The sequence below is a fragment of the Puma concolor genome, chromosome D2, assembly GCF_028749965.1.
Source record: "Puma concolor isolate L17-30 chromosome D2, mPumCon1.1.hap2, whole genome shotgun sequence".
Classification (NCBI taxonomy): domain Eukaryota; kingdom Metazoa; phylum Chordata; class Mammalia; order Carnivora; family Felidae; genus Puma; species Puma concolor.
Window position 1 is genome coordinate 85,955,647 of NC_141677.1, and position 17,500 is coordinate 85,973,146.

The window sequence follows — 17,500 nt, forward strand, 5'->3', positions numbered from 1 at the left end:
TTCCTTAAAGAATGTGGGCCTGACTCAAAGCCAGCACCCCACACCCCTACGATGCGTACTAACCAGGGTGGAGGATGTAAATGGGCGTTGGGCCGGTTATGGCCAGCCCTCAAAATGAACTTTGGAAGTGTGGGCTCTTCAGGAAGTAGCCGAAGCACGGGGCGCATATGTCCTGGTCCTGCGGAGAGCCCTGTCACGTTCTGTCCAGGGCTCGGAGAACTGGGCGTTAATGGCCAAGCGCGCACGCACATCTTACCGTTTACGAGAAATGCCCCTTTCGTGAAGACCTATCTCTACGTGCTGGTTCTCCGAGAATCTCCCATTTGCATTTTAAACTGATGAGTCACTTTCTGGGGCGGAATGAGAGGTTTCAACCTCCCGCAAGAAAGTGACTTGCTGATAAAATACTGAGAAACAAACATTTCCTAAAAGAAATCTTCAGCAAGACTGCTTCGGCAAATAGCTTTTGATTAGCTGGGTCTTATCTCCAAGGTACCCACTAGTGGCCTTTATTTTTCTAAATGCTATCTTTTCTGCTTACAGTCAAATGCTTTTTCACGCTACTTACAAAAATAAATACTTGTGCTTTGCTCAGATCATAATAGCTCATTAGAGGAGGCTGATTTTGGACCCAGACTACAACTGAACACCAGAGGGCTGAGGGGGCCTCCTCGAGCCTAGTGCATTGTGAGCTCTGGCTCTCTGGGGAAGCAGGGACCGAGGACCAGGGATTCAACCTTCTTAATTGTGAACCTCATTAGTGATGGTTGCTAAGGAGAACACACACCTACCTTCAGTGCATAGGAAGGAGATAAACAGTACGTCACAGATTCTAATGACTCTGGTGCCCAGGGCGACCTTTAATTATGATATTTTTGTTCTCTTATACCTCAGTCGTTAATGTAGAAAAACAAATTAGTTTATTTTTGTGGACCACAGCAGATTCATAAATTGTCTTCCAGTTTCTAGATGTCTGAATCATACTTCACTCTGACCATCTACACACGCTTCATTCATTTTTCCTGTTGGTACACATCTGCCTGCCTCACGTGTGGCTCCTGAATTCGAGACCTCAGCGTACAGGATCTGCCTCAAAACCGTTTTTGTCTTATGGGCTCTTTGCTCCAAGAGGTTTAACCGTGTTTTGTTTGCAATTCACATTACTTTTTCAACAACAACAACTCCTATCGGTCAGGATCTCGTGATTACGGGGCAGCGTTTTAGTATAGAGGACAAGGACCTTATTTTAAAGGCTGTGGGATAAACCGTGGGGACTTGCGTGAGTGAGGGGTTTGGGGAAGGCCCTCGGCGTCTGAGTGTTTCTGAGCCCTGAGGCCATGTCTAAGACCGCTGCCCCCTGCCTGTATCACTCTTAGCAAAATTCTTCTCTTTTAACAGACAAAACAAGAAGTCAGGCACTTGGAAGCATTTGGTACGTTTTATGCGGTTTTCGTTCTCAGCCCCTTGCCCCTTCCCCCTCCCCCCCGCCCCCGGCCCACTCCATCCGGAGACGAGAACTGGTCCTCCAAGTGTGTTCTGAGCTCATGGGACCACACAACACAACCACCCACTGAGACGTGCACAGAGTGTCTGGGGATGACCTTCTGTATGGGGGCTGAGGACAGCCAAAATAAAACCAAATAAATTAAAACTGCAAGGAAAGCTCCAAGCAAAAGAAAGCTTAGAAACAAACCAGTAACGTAAAGCCCGTGGCAGGTGAAGTGAGTGAGAAGGCCTCTCCCACAACAAGAGCTGGGGCGGAGAGGGCTGGCGGCGGGGGGCTCCGGGGAGCGCCCGTGCCCCCGCCGGGGCCGTCCGACCCGAGAGGGGCACCCGGTGAGGGCGACTGGACATGACTCAACATAAAAAATGGTGCAAAGGAAAAGAAGCATTGCAAATAAAAAAAGACATGTAACATGTGCCTACCATTTTCCAGATAAGAAGGGGCCGTACCTTCTGACGGGTCTAGACGGCGGGCCCGCCGCCCGTGTTTGGAGTTGTTGTGCACAAACATGTTGTCAGACACGGCCAGCACGTGGCCGTCCACGTTGACTGTTGTCGACACAACAACCTGCAGAGACGAAGTGGACGTGAAACGAGTTGGCAAAGGGAAGCCCTGTGGCCGAGGGAACCGGCGTCCGCTCCTGGGGGGCCTCCGCCGCGCACCCCCCGCAGCCCTGGCTAATGGGGGGCCCATGGGCTGTTTTGTTTGGACTCAAGACTGCTTCTCTCCAAAACCTGCCCCATTTGAATCACAGTTTCATCTCCTATTATGCTAACGAGTGAGTTCAATTCAGAGAAATATTCCTCCAGCCATTAGCTTCAGAAACACCCCTCCAGCCGCTCATTTTAAAGCTGCTGTTTTGATTGATCTGTTCACATATTGATCGGATAGTTTATCTAATTAAAATGAGTTCACTTGAGACTGTCCTCCCTTGGAGCACTGTGAGGATTCAGAGTTGCCAAAAGCAGGCTTCCTAAATCAGAAGCACTCACTACCCACAGTCCGACATCCCTGGGTCGATGTTACAATTACATCCAATGTCTGCTAAGGAACTTTTCTGCATCTGAAAAGACCAAGCTGAGTATCAATGGTGAAAGTGTTGTCAATCCAAAGCAAGAATCTTTCTCAGGTTCACCAGCAGAGGACGGCAAGGACCCTGGTGCCAGTGGAATGGCCCCTTCTGCTGGACAGATGCCCTTGCCGGGGTCACCCCTGCCCAGCCCCCAGACACCTTCCCAGGTGGGCTTGTGACAAGCATCCTTTAATGGACTCCCTACCCAGCCTTAAGATCGTTCTCAAACAGAGGTGAGCCCACGCGGTCCATTATTTGCCGGACAGCCGACATGAGTCGCAAAGGCGTGAGCCCTGGTCCAGCCTGGGCCTCACAGCAGGGCTCGTGCGGCTGAAGCCTGCATCTGGGGTGCAGGGAGCCTGGCTCTTTGCCACGTGTGGGCAGCGGGGAGGGCCAGCACCACCCAGAGCAGCAGAGCCCCACACACACACAGCTGGAGCAGGAGAGGAGGGACCAGGAGGCCTCCCAGCCCACGTGTGCCCTCCCTGCCTGGTCTGCACATGCCCAAACATGCCATGTAAAATGACTACTGAAAGCCAGAGCTACAGCGGCCCTTAGTTAATAATGCATCAACCCTGGTTCATTCGATGTAGCAAATGTACCCCACCAACGCAAGACATTAACAACAGGGCCAACTGGCAGGGAGGGTGTGCCCAGGGGGATGTCCGGGAATTCTCGGAACTTTCTGTGGATTCTTCCTGAAAGCCCAACACTGCTCTTCAAAAAAAAGTCTATTAAAAAAAAAAAGAATAAAAGTGATCAAAGATTTAAAAATAAGTAGCATTTTTAAGGAATAAAAAAAGGTCGGGCACCTGGGTGGCTGAGTCGATTGAGCATCTGACTTCGGCTCAGTCATGATCTCACAGTTCGTGGGTTCGAGCCCCACGTCCAGCTCTGTGCTGATGGCTCAGAGCCTGGAGCCTTCTTCGGATTTTGTGTCTCCCTCTCTCTCTCTGCCCCTCCCCCACAGGTGTTCTGTCTCTCTCTGCCTCTCAAAAATAAAGAAAACTAATAATAATAAAAAAAAAGGTCAACACTACATACATACATATGAATACACGGGGAATTGATGGTTTTTATAAAAAACCTCAGGCCCACAAGAAAACTGTAAAGCAGGGACAGCACCCACCACATCCCCCAAAACTCCCTCATGAGGCACTTTCCTTGATGCTTCCTTCCCAGGACGGCTCTACAAGACTGCGAGAGTCTCCATAATATTGCCCCCCCCCCCCCGAGCCTTAAAACACTGTGGGTCCCGCCCTCGGCGTCCCTACGTCCAATGTCAGATGTGTCATCACCTCCTTGATAGCCACCACCCATGGGGTGGGCACCTGCCGCATCCCCAGGATGCAGGGCCACCCCGCGCCTGGGCTGTGAAGCACCTGTACCTGTATCCTCATCTAAGCACGATGCAAAGGGCCACGTAACTAACTCTGAGCCACAGACTTGACCGTCCTCAGGCTCTTAGACCATGATACGTTAAAGAAGCAAGGTAAAAATAAAAATAAAAAAAGGACAGTCTTGGCTCTGTCATCTCTATATAGGTCAGTCACCAAGGGAAAAGTGTGTAGTTCAGCAGAGGAAGCAGACAAGCTGTGTTTTGTCTCTTGGCCAGGGCCAGCCCTGCAGTATACGTACAGAAAGGTGCTGAGTTTGTGAAGCCAGCTGGAGATATTGTGTAAGCCCTGACACACTCTTAAGTCCGGTTAAACCCTCTGCAAGGCGGGGAGATGAACTAAAGAGAGCAGAGCCCATCCTTCTAGTAACTGTGGGCTCACTGGCAACGGATGGCATGGTGGCCAATGGCGAGACAACGCACGACCTCCGCTCTGCTTAGATGGGCCAGTATCACCATGAAGCCTGGAGCAAGAAGGTGGGAGCGGCCCAGATGTTTGCAAGAGACACTGTCCCCCACCTGCAGAGCATGACTGTGAACCAGCCCACAGACCCTTCTCTGACTGGCTGATTGGCTGTAAGACAAATCCACGTGTCCTAAAAGCCTGGAAGGTAAGTTAAATTTCTAAAAATGACCTTGAGCGGTTTGATGGTAAGCCATCCAATGTGGCATTCATTTCCACTCGCTGCCAGATTCTTCTCTGGTTAGTAGGGACTAACAGCACTTCTGTGTCCCAGCCCGGAATATTTTTACAATTAAATTCAGCAAGATGATCCATCATATATGGTGTACCTTTCACCCCGAAGTAACCTCCTAACCACTCAAAAGGCAAGAAAATTATGGACTCAGCGATAACCCATCCAGCTCTCTATCCTTTCTCCTGGAGATGAAGTCCTCTGAAGCAAACCAGAATATGAGTTAGCCTGCACCCAGGAACACAGCCTAGCAATCAGGCACGGGCTTAAGGAAGCAAGAACAGATCAACCCTGAGGGAAAGGAAACAGCTGGGAGAACATTCTGGAACTTGTAAGAGGCCTGCATCAAACAGGCGAGGCTCGCTTCATGAGGAGGGCCCAAAGTCTCATGCTTACCCAACAGGCTGTACTATGGCTCTGCCCTGTGAAAACTCCATCCATCCATCCCTAAAACGACGACCTTGAGCACGGGCTCCAAGTCCGAACCAGTCGTACACGACTATGTACAACTGAGGAAACAGGCTACGTTACGTACTAACACGGAGAGGACTTTGAGGACATTCTGAAATACACCTACAAGACTTACCATGGTTGAATGTAAAAGGGAACCCGACTTAACCTACAGCTCTGATAATTCCAATTTCCAGATGTCTGGAAGCCCAACACGGTGGGCAGGCACGGCGTGACCACCCTGAGAGGTGCACCTTGCAAAGCCAAGGTCCCATTTTCAGAGCCAATTTCAATTTGCCATTTAGGTATGCACAGATGCCATGAATCTGGCATACTGAAGACGCTGGATTGTTTTTAAAGCAACTCGATTTAAATCTTTTTCTCAAATGAACCGATTCTGGTTTGCTCCCAAACCCTTGGAGAACTAAAGACTGTTTTCTGAACAATCACAACATCAGAGAATTCAAATTTCACGTTAAAAGTGCGGACCACGGCCCGCGTGTCTTTGAGAAACGAGTACCTGGAATCTCCGCATATCTCGAGGGTTGCCTGCATTCTTCAAACAGTTCTGATTGCACTTGAGGAAAAACTTTAGAAAGAATCTACAAAAATACAAAAAACGGATATTTGTTAGGGTTATCAGACAAACTCACAGACTTTTAGAAAGACGCCGTTGCGCGGGGAGTAGTGAAGGCTACCCACGACCGCCCGCTGCTCGCTGCCTGCAGGGGGCGCCCGATTAGCACGGCAATGAATCGTCGCCTGCAGGGGGCGCCATCGGGAGACGACGCCGGCGGCGTGGGCAAAGGCGCCCCGGGCTCTGCCGGCCAGCGCAGAAGGTGTCCACACACACAAGCAGTGACTTACATCTGTCTTGACATTATGGGTCTCCAAGCTTTATGATAACAGCTGTGACTCGGACTGGCCATTTCTTTCCTGGACCTTTGCACGTTAAGCACTGGGGAACTGTCCGCCCCAGATGGGGCTGCCAGCTTCAGCAAATAAAAACACAGGATGCCTGGTTACATTGGCGTTTCCGGTAGACGACGAGTAATTTTTTAGGACAGGAACATCCCAAAGCACACCGATCCTAAAAAACTGCTCTTCGCCCATAACTCAAATGTAACTGGGTGCGCTCAACTTCATCTGGCAACCGTAACCCCCGAGGGCGCCACCGCCCAGCCAGACACACTTCCAAAGGCGTATTTTCGAAAGTTACAGTGGGTGCAACTCTGACGAAAAGAAAGGATTTGGGGGTGAGCTTTAAGGGCTGCGATAACGTCTGTGAAAAGTCTGTGTGTGTGTTTAGGGAACTAATCGATGATTTGGGGATACAACAATGAAACCGTGGCTCAGGGGGAGAGCGGGGAGACGCAGCCGCTAGCCTGGCTCAGAGGCAACAGCCGTTTGTACTCCCCCCACCCCCAGCCCTGCCCTTGTGCTCTGAGGCATGAAGATTCAGGGGTCCTGACAGGGTGCTGAGATGCTGTGACAAAAATCTCATCACGTTGTCCCCTCCATGCCCGCATGCTCGCTCACAACAGAAGTTCTAGCCCACCACGTGAGCCCACGGATGCTGGGAGACCTGGCTGGAGCACATACCCCGGGGGAGACTGCACCCCTCTGCCTCCGGGTACAAAGCCACGCCCACTGTGGGCGGGGCGGGGGCGGGGTCTCTGTGCTGACACGCATGCTCTCTACCAGTGTCTGAGCATCCTGTCCCGCAAAGTTAACCAACAAAACTCCCCTCTCCGTTCTGTCCAAATATCCCCTGTCCTACCTGAGGCTTATTAATGTTTTATGAAGTTTCACATGATTTTCTTGAACTCAGCCTTAACGGTCAAGATTTCTTGTTGACAATTATCACATCAGAAAATAAAAAGACTCCACCGACCAAGATTCATCCCTGCAGCTGCATTCCCAACGTATCCCGGACGCCTTTTCCGCGCGGAAGAAGAAAACCCAATTGATGGGAAAAAGAATCGTGGCCACTTAATTAAATTTTCTTACATACCACCAGGCCTCACTATTTTAGGCCAGAATTTACATCTTTTATTAACTCCCCTCACCTATACACTTAGCTCACAGTGCCTCTCAGTACCATCTGCCATCAGCATACAGTGAGTCACTTGATATTCCACCCACCAATTTTTCCTAACAACCACTGTGCAATTAAACTCCACGCGCTCTGCAGCGAGGTAAATTAGGCGCACCTGCGGCCACACTGCATTTGAACTGCATCAGAGAGGCCCTAACAAGGTGAGGGCGTCACAAACTTATCGTCCAGTCAGGCAATTAGGTTTTCACTTCGGGGACAGCCACATGGTGCAATTATGCCACACATTACCACCCGGCTAATCTTCTGAGCAGGTGCCGGCCTGAGAAGCTCTCATCTGGATGGAGCCGTCTGCGGGAGCTTTTTTTGCGATGCGAAAGAATTTTTTTTTTTTTTACCCCCCCCCCCCCCCCCCGGAAGAGGTTTCTTTAAATTCCTCGATATCTTTTTAGGCGGCTCACCCTTCCCCTGCGAGGCAGCAGAGTGTTCTGAAGATGGTCTAAATAGCCACTGGCCGTGAGGAGGGTGAGCTGGGCCTGGCGCAGAACTTTAGCTGAACAGAGTTGGGTGCTAGGCCCGGTGGACAGCCAAAGCATTGCCGGGGATGGGCGCACACATGCTTGCTTGGGATGTGGCGCCGGAAGTTTTTGCTTCCAACCCAGTACCTCGTGGGCCGTGGACGCACACGGGGGAGGTGTGTCGTGCACGGCCCCCGAGGGTAGAGCCCCTTCCAAGAGCTCTGGTCCCGATCACAGAAAGTAAGGCCCAACATCTAGGGCCAGACAGAGGAAGCCTCAGCCGGGAGGAAGGGCAGCCTCGTGCTTACCGTTTACCCTTGTTGGGGTTACAAGGCGGATGCGACAGACGAGCCAGTGCTTGACCACAGACACGGTGCAAGCACGCCCAGAGCGCAGGGACGCTCCCACCAGCCAGGGCTCAGCGAGACGCTGGGCGGATGTTTGGGGAGGGAGAGGAAACCCAACGCCCTACACATGAAGTCAAATGGTAATTCTCACCCCTTACTCAATTACCCTGTAATTGGCTTTTTCCTAAGAAATATCTGACAACCACTTTACATATCTTACTTCCAGACTCTGGTACACAAAGGATTTAATACTCTTGTTATGAAGGGAAAAATCTTTCCTATGTCAGAAAATCTTTGGCTTTAACACCAATAAACTCTTTATTACTGCTAAACATGGATTTGCTGCTCGATGGCAAAGAGGCGATAAAAATTCTAACCTGTCATTAGTACATTATGCTTAATTGTGTACAGTACGCTTCTCCATTGCATCTGTTGGCCCATCATCAAAATGACCATTATGTACACTAATTCCCTGACCCTGTCTTTATTTCCCTAAAGAGCCATCATCTTTCACAGTAGGTACCAGAGTAAATCAAGCTTGAAATATGGGCTTTATTTACTTGTTTCTCTCCGGCAGGAGTGAAGGCAACCGCCCAGGGCAAACTGTTTCACATCGGCGGAAACTCCCCAGTAATGTTCTGCTCGGAGATATCAGACAAGACCCCGGACAGTTCTCAGTAGCGATGAGAAGGGGGAGAGGTGCGAGCTCATTACTTCCGAAACCAGGTTTTCCACTTTTAGAGCGTGCAGGGATTAGGAGAGAAGGCCACCCGAGCAGGCTCCAGCGGGCTCCCTCCCGCTCGCCAGCACCTGGGAAGGTGGGCGAGCGGCCGCTGCCTGGGGGTCGGGACGGGACAGTCCGCTGGCTCCGGCAACGGGTACCTGCCTGCGGTCTCTGCCGCCAGCTCCAGGGCGGGCCCTCACGTCTGCAGGGGCCGCTACCTGGCAAAGCCCGGCCATGGCTGCACCTGCGGGGAAAGTCAGGTTTGGCCTTGGCCGCATCCATGCCGGCATCCTCTCCAACAGCCACAGCGCCACCAGAAGTGCCACATGGTGGACGTGGACGCCATAAGTGGGGCCACAGCAAAACACGGGATCAAGCGTTTTAACTGGAGCCCGCCCCCAGCAGCCCATGACGAGGGGCAAGCCCCCCACTGCAGTAACTCATTTCAGAGTCTGCTCCACTTCTGTGTGTTTAAGCTATGAATTAGTTCATTTATATTTACTTTTATGAAGCTGATTAACCAGAGCTGCTCTATCTGATGAAAATCATTTTAATTGTAGTGTTAGGCTCCTGTGTAATATCCATTACATTATGAACTGTTTAAATTCTACATGGGCATTGCATAAATTGGCCCTTTGTGTGCGCGCAGGCAATTAGGACAGACAGTTCTCCTTTAAACGGCTACAGAACTTTGTGGTGGTGTTCAGGACAATCAGAAACAAAGGAGGCTGTTTAATTGTAATTTAATGGAATATCAAGGAGTCCGTGGCATTAGACGCTGGCAACAGAGAGCAGGAGAGAAAAATTAACTGCAATTATGTTTGATTAAAGCTATCCTTCTCAATAATCAGCGGTCCTGACAGGCCATGGGGCTCTCGTGGGTTCCAGGATGGCAAAAGGTGTCGAGCAATATTAGGGCCAATAAAGGAGATATTAGCATAGCTAATTACAACCCTGCAAAACCTGTAAGGGGGCCTCTGTGTATTGTAATGTGTGAAATAATTGGACAAGGCCGTTATCAATTACATAAGGAATGAATTTGGTTTGTCAGAGAAAAGCTGATGAGATGCATTTCATCTGACACCATTCCCTTCCCTCATGTTTCTAGGAGCTAAGAACTTGCCCACTTTTATCAAAAGCTGCAACTTACTAGTGGCCAAATCACTGATAAAATTATCTTGCCAGCAAGTGTTAGGTAATTAATACCACTCACCCTCACCGCCTTCCCCGCACTGCCGCTTCTCACCTAACTGAAGCCACTAATCATGTAATAATGATTTTTTTCCCTCTGGTCAAAGGAGAAATAGATTGTCTCCTTAGAAATGCAGTGGGCTTGGCGTGCGCACCCTGGTGATTGAGGAGAAAAAAGGAACTCGGAGCGGTTTTAATTGCTTGCCTTTTGCACGTGGGTATCACTTGTTTGAAATTACCTCTTCCCGGCATTTCGGGAGCCCTATAGGTAGGGATTTTTTTTTTTTTTTTTTAATCACCAAGTTTTAGACTCTTCCGGGGCTCGGTCTTGCCAGGGCTTGGACACACGAGTGACAGCGTGCTGCAAGGTGTGAGCCTGGCGGGCCCCGTCCCAGGGTTCCTCAGGCCACACCTTAGCACAGGCTGAGCTCCAGGCTCAGAGCAAAGAGGTCTGGCTTCCAACAGGCCCCTCCCACACCTCAATCCCAGCCTCTGTCCCAGAGGCACGACCTCCTCTTCTGGCCCTCCTCTATGGACAGGACGGGAAATCTGAGTCAAGAGTGAAAAATACCGATATATTTTTTTGGTGGGGGGTGGAGTGAGGGGGTACTCGCTTTTCCATTTTAAGGCCAGGCTCTTAATAAGCTGCAAATGAACACGGCCACGGATAGACCTCCATGCCATCAATCAGAAAACCCAAAGCATTCGTGTGTAAATCATGGCGCTGACAGCTTCTGGAGGTTACCCAAGAACCCCATTCCAGATCAAGCCCCACGTTTGTAGTTCCTGGATCCAGAACACAAAACCAGGAGACTATTTTAATAATATTACCTTGACAAGAAAGAGTATCAGATACCAACCAGAAAACACGGCTGTAGAAGTCCCCGCCCACTCGTGGTGGCCAGGGGCCGGGGGGGGGGGGGGGGCGGGAGGGCGATGAGGTGGGGAACAACTGCTCAGTGGCCCAGGGTCTCCATTTGTGGGGGGTGGAAATGCCTGGAACTAGAGAGGGGTGGGGCTTGCACAATCTTGGGAAGGAACTAAATGCCACTGACTCCTTCACTGTAAAACGGCGAATTTCATGTCCCGTCAATCCGCTCCTGCTCAGCACAATCCCAAGCCCCCACCCGGCCCAAACTGGATGTGTGCGTGGAGAGGAGCAGGGGCGGGGGCGGGGGCGGGGGGGCCCTCTCTGGGAGTCGTGGCTGTGGCCACTAAGGCGCTCTTGAAAGGAAACGGTTAAAGAGTCAAATTAAAAGATAGAGCCTTTAAGAGACTTTTCCCTGACTGATAAGAAAGTGACCAGTGGAGTGCTTCCTTGAAGTCCCTGCTAATTACTGGGAAGTCCCTGAAAGCCGTGGCCACAGCTGTGGTGTGTGCGTGCCCGGCCATCAGTCGCTGGAGTATTGATTACTGAGCAATTCTAGCCGATCGGGTTCTGGTGCTCAGAGACAATGTGCTTCCTTCACAAACCCTGTAATGAGCAGTTCCTATACAAGACTACATTCTGCTGACATCAGATCTGTGCACTGAGATAGTACACAGGTCAATACGTATCGGATTTCCAAAATGCGAGGGTCTGAATGTCAGGCCTCTCTTTTTCTCCCTCTCCTGCCATTAGCGATTACTGGGCTCACGTTCCGTAATGCCATACGGGAGGGAAAGTGTGCTCCATTAGTCTGATTTATTCTTCAAATATGCCATGACAAATTGTTCCAACACCAGACTTATTAAATTCTTGTACATTTCAAGTTATGGGTCTCATATACTTGTAGTGCCTACATGACGTCATAACGAAGGGGCAGAGGGTGACAGTACTGAATTTTACAGCTGTGCCCAGATGTCCTCCGCGAGGGGACTCCTCCCCAGCCAGAGGCCTGGGGCTGCCCGCCTCCCCACTGTGGGCTCCTGGTCTCTGTGCGGCCGTCCCCCCCACCCCCCCTACCACCGCACGCGCCGTCCCCTGCATGTAAATGTAGATGTATAAGGATTTGAAAATATCCACGGCTTGACTCGTAGTTCAACAATTACTGGCCTTTGTCTGGAGGTTCCTGCTCTACTGTAGCAGAGCCTGTCTCTAGTGGACCAGAGCTATTTTACTTCCCTTCGCTGTAGTAACCACACCGCATTAACAATATTTGTACTACAATCACCAAGGGACCCACTTCCCAGATTCTATCACTTCTTTATCTCCTGACAAATACCTCACTATCGAACATTATTAGGTTTAGAAAATTAACCCTTCACGGTCTAGAGCCACAGTAGGCCCCGCCGTCCCTCCAAACAGCCTTATCGCTAAATTTCTGCTATAATGGTTTTCCTTTTCATCACAATTTCAGCAGAGGCTGTCAAGAGGCACTTATAGATACCATGATCTTGTACTTTTGCAATGATTCTCATTAAAATGATGCCAAGGAGATCTGATGGGATTTAATAGCTTTGCCGACCAGTTCAATATCCACCTCCGTAACAGATCCTGCCAAGCCCTCCTTTTGGAGAAATTTCTATGACTTGCATTAAACTTTTCCGGGTGGTTTTAATGTGTTCAGATAAGTAAAACCCAGGTAGACACTCGAAAAGCAAACGCATCCCAGAGTCCTGTGCTTTGTCGGCTACCCTACCCGCCTCGCTGTCAGGATCCTAGTTAGTATTTTCTGTAACTGTTGCTGATAGTTCGTGATAGTTTTGATAAGGTTATCTGTTTAAAAGAAGTCAACTGCACAGCACAAAGGAAGCGTGAAGTGCACTGTATTTGCACCAGACCTCGCTCTCGTTTCAAGTGCCTAGCTCCCTTTTCCTCTTTACCTATTTCTCTATTTCTAATGGGCGATGCAGCATTGACATTATTTCCCCACCAGATCATTCGCCCTGTCAATCAGTCTGTATTTTGTCTTTCGCTGCGGGCTCATTAAAACAGCTTCCTCACTCCCTCTGGACACTGCTCTATTTGCCAGCTCTGATCACGAAGCTCCTTATTTAAGAAAAATGCCAGCATCACTTGGCTCACATCAGATGCACCCCCTGACTTGTTGCCAGCTCCAGGGGGGACTTTTCACAGAGACTTTGTGCGCAGAGATTAAGTGCCTTCGCTTACTCGAACTTAGGGCTTCAAACCTCTCCCACCAGACACGGGTGCGTTTTTAGGGATCTGAAGATAATGGGGACTATCTCCTTGCCGTTCCGATTTTTGTCCATTATGGAGACCATTCTCAAAACAAATGTGAGGTTTTTTGGTTATTTTGGTTTTCGGGGCTTTCCCCACCCAGTCTCCAAGTGGACAATCTCCTACTCACATGCACGTCCCCCGCCCCCCATCCACGCCAGCTTGCTTAATTAAGAACTAGCATCTTTGTGGGCTGAATTATTAATAAAAAAAAAAAATCACATTTTAAATCAAGCCCGTGCATGCACACAGGACACCAGTGTCGAACCTGCCTATGCCGGCCTCTCTAGCCTTTTAGGTCCTGATTAAAAACTTATTAAAACATTATAAATGATTAATGGGAGCACAGCTCTGAGTGGCAATTATTAGTTTTAATGCAGGTAATGCAGCTTAATGAGGGGGCACATGTGTGCGAAGCTTTAACTTCATTACCCCTGCGTGTCAACAAATACAAGAGAAATGTGTGTACAGGTCATACATTACTCGGAACAGCACTGAGCCTACCCTCTTCACGTCCCTTTGTTGATGAGCCAGGAGCCATAAATTAATCCTGGTCTGTGGCTCAGGGAAGGGCTGAGGTGTTAAAATCACGGCAAACCTTACTGGGCTCCCCACGCCGCCCTCCAGTTCTGTGTGTGAATATTCCACACATGATCTTTTCTGGAGCCTTCGGCACCCGGGGATTTTTCACCAGGATTGTTGCCGGCTGTCATTGTCTCCTCTCAGAAACGTAAGCTCCTGGCATTCAGAGTCCATTGGGTTGCTTTCTAGTTTCGAAAGGTTTGTGGAGGAGTTTGGCTCCAGCCTCCCAGCCCCTAATTCGCATTCACGTGGTTTTCCTAAATATTCGGAGGGGTTCCAAGGTCCCTCATTCTAAGTGCTCACATCCTGGAGTGTGGCAGGGGCGGGGGGGGGGGGCAGGCAGGATGAGAGGCAGTGTGCCCGGGGCCCCCAGCGAGGCTGGCGACGGGCAAGCCCAGGGCCGGGGTCGGGGGGGGGGGGGGGCGGAGGTATGGAGGGGGTGGCTGGCGGGGAGTGGGTGCACTCAGGGGGCCAGGAGCAGGGTGCTCGGATCGCCTGTCCCCGCCAGCCAAGACACCCAAGCCGGGCACCGGCCACACCTGGGCCCAGGCCTGCTCTCGGGGCCCACAGCCGGGGGCGTGCCCCCCGCCCAACTTCTCACGTCACCTTTTATTCTCTGTTTTTGTGACAAGCAGCTAGGTCCAGGCTGATCTCCACTATCTGTTTGAAGAGTATTCAGGACTATTTGCATCATTTTATCGCTAATGTATAATATATGGCTCTAAAGTGAGCCCAAGCACTGTCTTGTTACCGAGCATAAAAAAGTAAGGGCAATAAAGATACATTAGTCCTCTCAAGCACAGCGGCTATAATGCAAGCAAGAAAGGTTGCTGCTTTGAGTTGAGAGGCAACCTTTCTGCCTGACTAAGACAATGGAAGAGTAAAGAAAATGTCAAATCAAGAAAAGCTGGATTTAGAGATGAGGCAGCCCAGAATGACGTTGGTGCCATATTTTGTGAAACTATAATGCTGTTGGCAGCAAAGATCCGTGTTTCTGATTCATCTAGTGCCGCATGGCAAAGCTTTGTCAGTCTGTGCAAGGTATAAATAATTCAGGGTGAGAGATGGCAATTACAGGGCCCTGCACAACCAAAATGAATATTTTATGAGGACTAAAACTGCTCTGGAATGAATCATACACACGGAGTCGCACACACATGGCGAGCGGGCTCATATGCCAGCCCCAAGAAGACCGGGGCCTGGCCCTACCTCCTTCCAGAGCCTCAACTAGAAACCTGGCGGATGGTAATAAGCGAGCACAAACCCAGCTCACCGGGCCGGACCACCTGCCCCTCGCTGCTGGAACACCCCGCCGGCGGGCTCGGAGACCGCGCCCTAGAAACCCGGCAGATACTCGGCGGATGGACCCTACAAGTTTGGCTCTTAATGAATAGTTGCGAATTAGCACCGTGGCCGCCCTGCATATTGTTCGGTCGTCGCAGCTTCTCCTAAGTGTGAGCTGGGCATCTTCTTCTGGCGAGGAGACGATCTGAGGTCTGGCCCAAGGAGAAAGGACAGTGCCGTCCTCCTCCATGGAAGGGAGGGAGCTGAAGAGGGGAGGCGGGGGCGCGTGAGCCTCCCCGAGTGTCACACACTCACACCCCCTGCGCGAGTCTTCAGGTTCCGCCGGCTCGTCCTCCGTCTTCTGGACCGAACCTTGTACGGTCTGGGGGTCGACGGACCGTAAGGCGGGACGGAGGCTTTTCATGCCCGCCTCGGGTCCACACTCGCACATAAAAGTTGCTTTTCCTCACTTTGAAAAGCGGTCCCCTACTAATGGGGGTGGGATCATGCCGAAAGAGACTTTTAAAGGCTGAAAGCATGGTTTCATCTGTTACATTTCCTCCAAAAATGCTCCTGGTGAATTGCTAGAACAAATAACAACATTGTTCAAGAGGCCGAGAAGGCCAGTCCCACTGGTGAATGGCCATTGTGTTTGTCCAGCTACTGATACCTGGGCCTTTGTGGAGGAAAGAAGGCCGGGGGCCGTGACATCAACACAGCACAAGCATCCCTCTGTGCAGATGCCCAGAGCAGGTCCTTGCCGTGGTGGGAACAGAACACCAGATCCCTCAGAGGTGGTTTTCTTTAAATCCAACTCCAATGCATTGTTTATGAAAACAAGGCTATTAGGTATATTAATAATTTGATAAATAGGGATTTGCCCTTAATTATTCATGAAGAACATTTGGCAACAGTAAAATTATATTCGCAGAACAGGTTTATAAACCAGCTAATTATAAATTAAGTATGCAAGAGAAAATTGCTAACCTTGAAATTAAAATATTTTATGATTCTGCAATTATAAAAAAAAAAAAAAAGGTAGAGAATTATCAAAATCCCAGTGTGAGCAGGGGCCCTACAGATGGCACAGCCTGGGCCAGAGGAGTGACAGCAGAGTCAGTGGACCCAGAAAGGTGTCCCCACCGCCCCCACAGAACCACGAGTGGAACTGGCCTCATAGCCATCGGACAGCGCCTCTCTGCTTGTCCTGCTCGACTGCAACTTTCAGGAGGGTGACCTCACAAACCCAGCGTCCATCCGGCAAAGCAGGTGAGCGGGGGAACGTGGCACATCACCTCTGCTTGTGGTCAAGCCCTGGCACATGGGCAGCCCGGCAGGTTCCCATTGCTATGCTCAGGGTCCACAAGGGAGCCCCCAAGCACCCCCCGTCCCCCACCCCCCGACACTTCGTTGCCCTCCTGCTGCCGAGGGGGTCCACAATGAGCTTGGGGTCCTGAGGGACAGCACTGTTGTCGGAGGCAGAGAGGCACGCAGTGCCTCCTGTCCCCACTAGAGGGCCTCTCGCCGCAGCATCAATGGGGCGCACACGGACGCCCTTGTGCAGTCAGGACACAGCTCCCCTCCAGCCAGCAAACTTGGGGCAGACCCTTCCTCTGAGCTGGGTCGTCCCGTCTTCCTCTCTGGCTCTTCTGCCAGCAGACTTCCCTGTCAAGGGGCTCCGTTCACACCCACCCACGACCTGAGCAGCACCCCCACCCCCACCCCCAAGAACTAAAGGACCAGCAGAGCCTACCCGTGAGTTTCGAAAACACTTTCCCTACTGGTGTGATCAGAGAGGACACGCACAACTCTGTCATTCACTTTGAGATAGCCTCACCCTTCGTTTAGGCAGATGTTACAAGAATTAAGGAAAGCAACCAGGAAGAATTAACTGAAGAATATCCTGTTTAAGAAAAAAAAAAAAAAAAAGTGGGGGGGGGGGCCACCTGCTCAGTCGGTTGAGCATCGGACTTCGGCTCGGGTCATGGTCTCACATGAGTTCGAGCCCCGCGTCGGGCTCTGTGCTGACAGCTCGGAGCCTGGAGCCTGCTTCGGATTCCGTGCCTCCCTCTCTCTCTGCCCCTAACCCACTCGCATTCTGTCTCTGTCTCTCTCAAAAATAAACAAACATTTAAAAAACGAAAAAGAGAAAAAAAGAAGTAGGCGGCAGTCCCTAACTTCTTCCCCACGGCCTGAGTCGCATGTGTCAAGAATGCAAACTGCACAGAACATAGAAGCCAGCCTCCTGCCACCCTATTGTACCCCGCCACAGCTCAGTGGCTCCACGTGCTTTCTTCACGCTCCTGAAATCAAAGAAAAAATTAGCAAAATCCACTTAAGTGGTTTTCTTTTTTTTTTTTTTTTTTTTTTTGGTTATGAAGACTGTCGGCTTCCCTGAGAGTAAAGAGCCCCATTAATTGCTCATGTAACAGAGCAAACAGCACAGGGCACACCTTCCTGCCCGGGCGGCCACCCTAACACTCTGAGACACAGTTGTGGGTCAGGCAGCCAACCACTC

General features: G+C 50.6%; 1 protein-coding gene across 13 annotated transcripts in view; it reads right to left on the bottom strand.

Moving 5' to 3' along the window:
* EBF3 (EBF transcription factor 3) overlaps positions 1-17,500 on the bottom strand; it is a 127,974-nt gene that overhangs the window by 34,791 nt on the left and 75,683 nt on the right. For 9 of the 13 annotated variants that reach the window (XM_086681190.1, XM_086681201.1, XM_086681203.1 and 6 more), the window contains 2 exons: positions 5,638-5,719; positions 1,927-2,071 (listed from right to left, as the gene is read on the bottom strand). In XM_086681190.1, coding sequence (XP_086537316.1) covers positions 1,927-2,071; positions 5,638-5,719 — 227 coding nt within the window. The remainder of the gene's footprint in view (positions 1-1,926; positions 2,072-5,637; positions 5,720-17,500) is intronic. The other 4 variants (XM_086681197.1, XM_086681196.1, XM_086681192.1 and 1 more) reach the window with 1 other exon arrangement.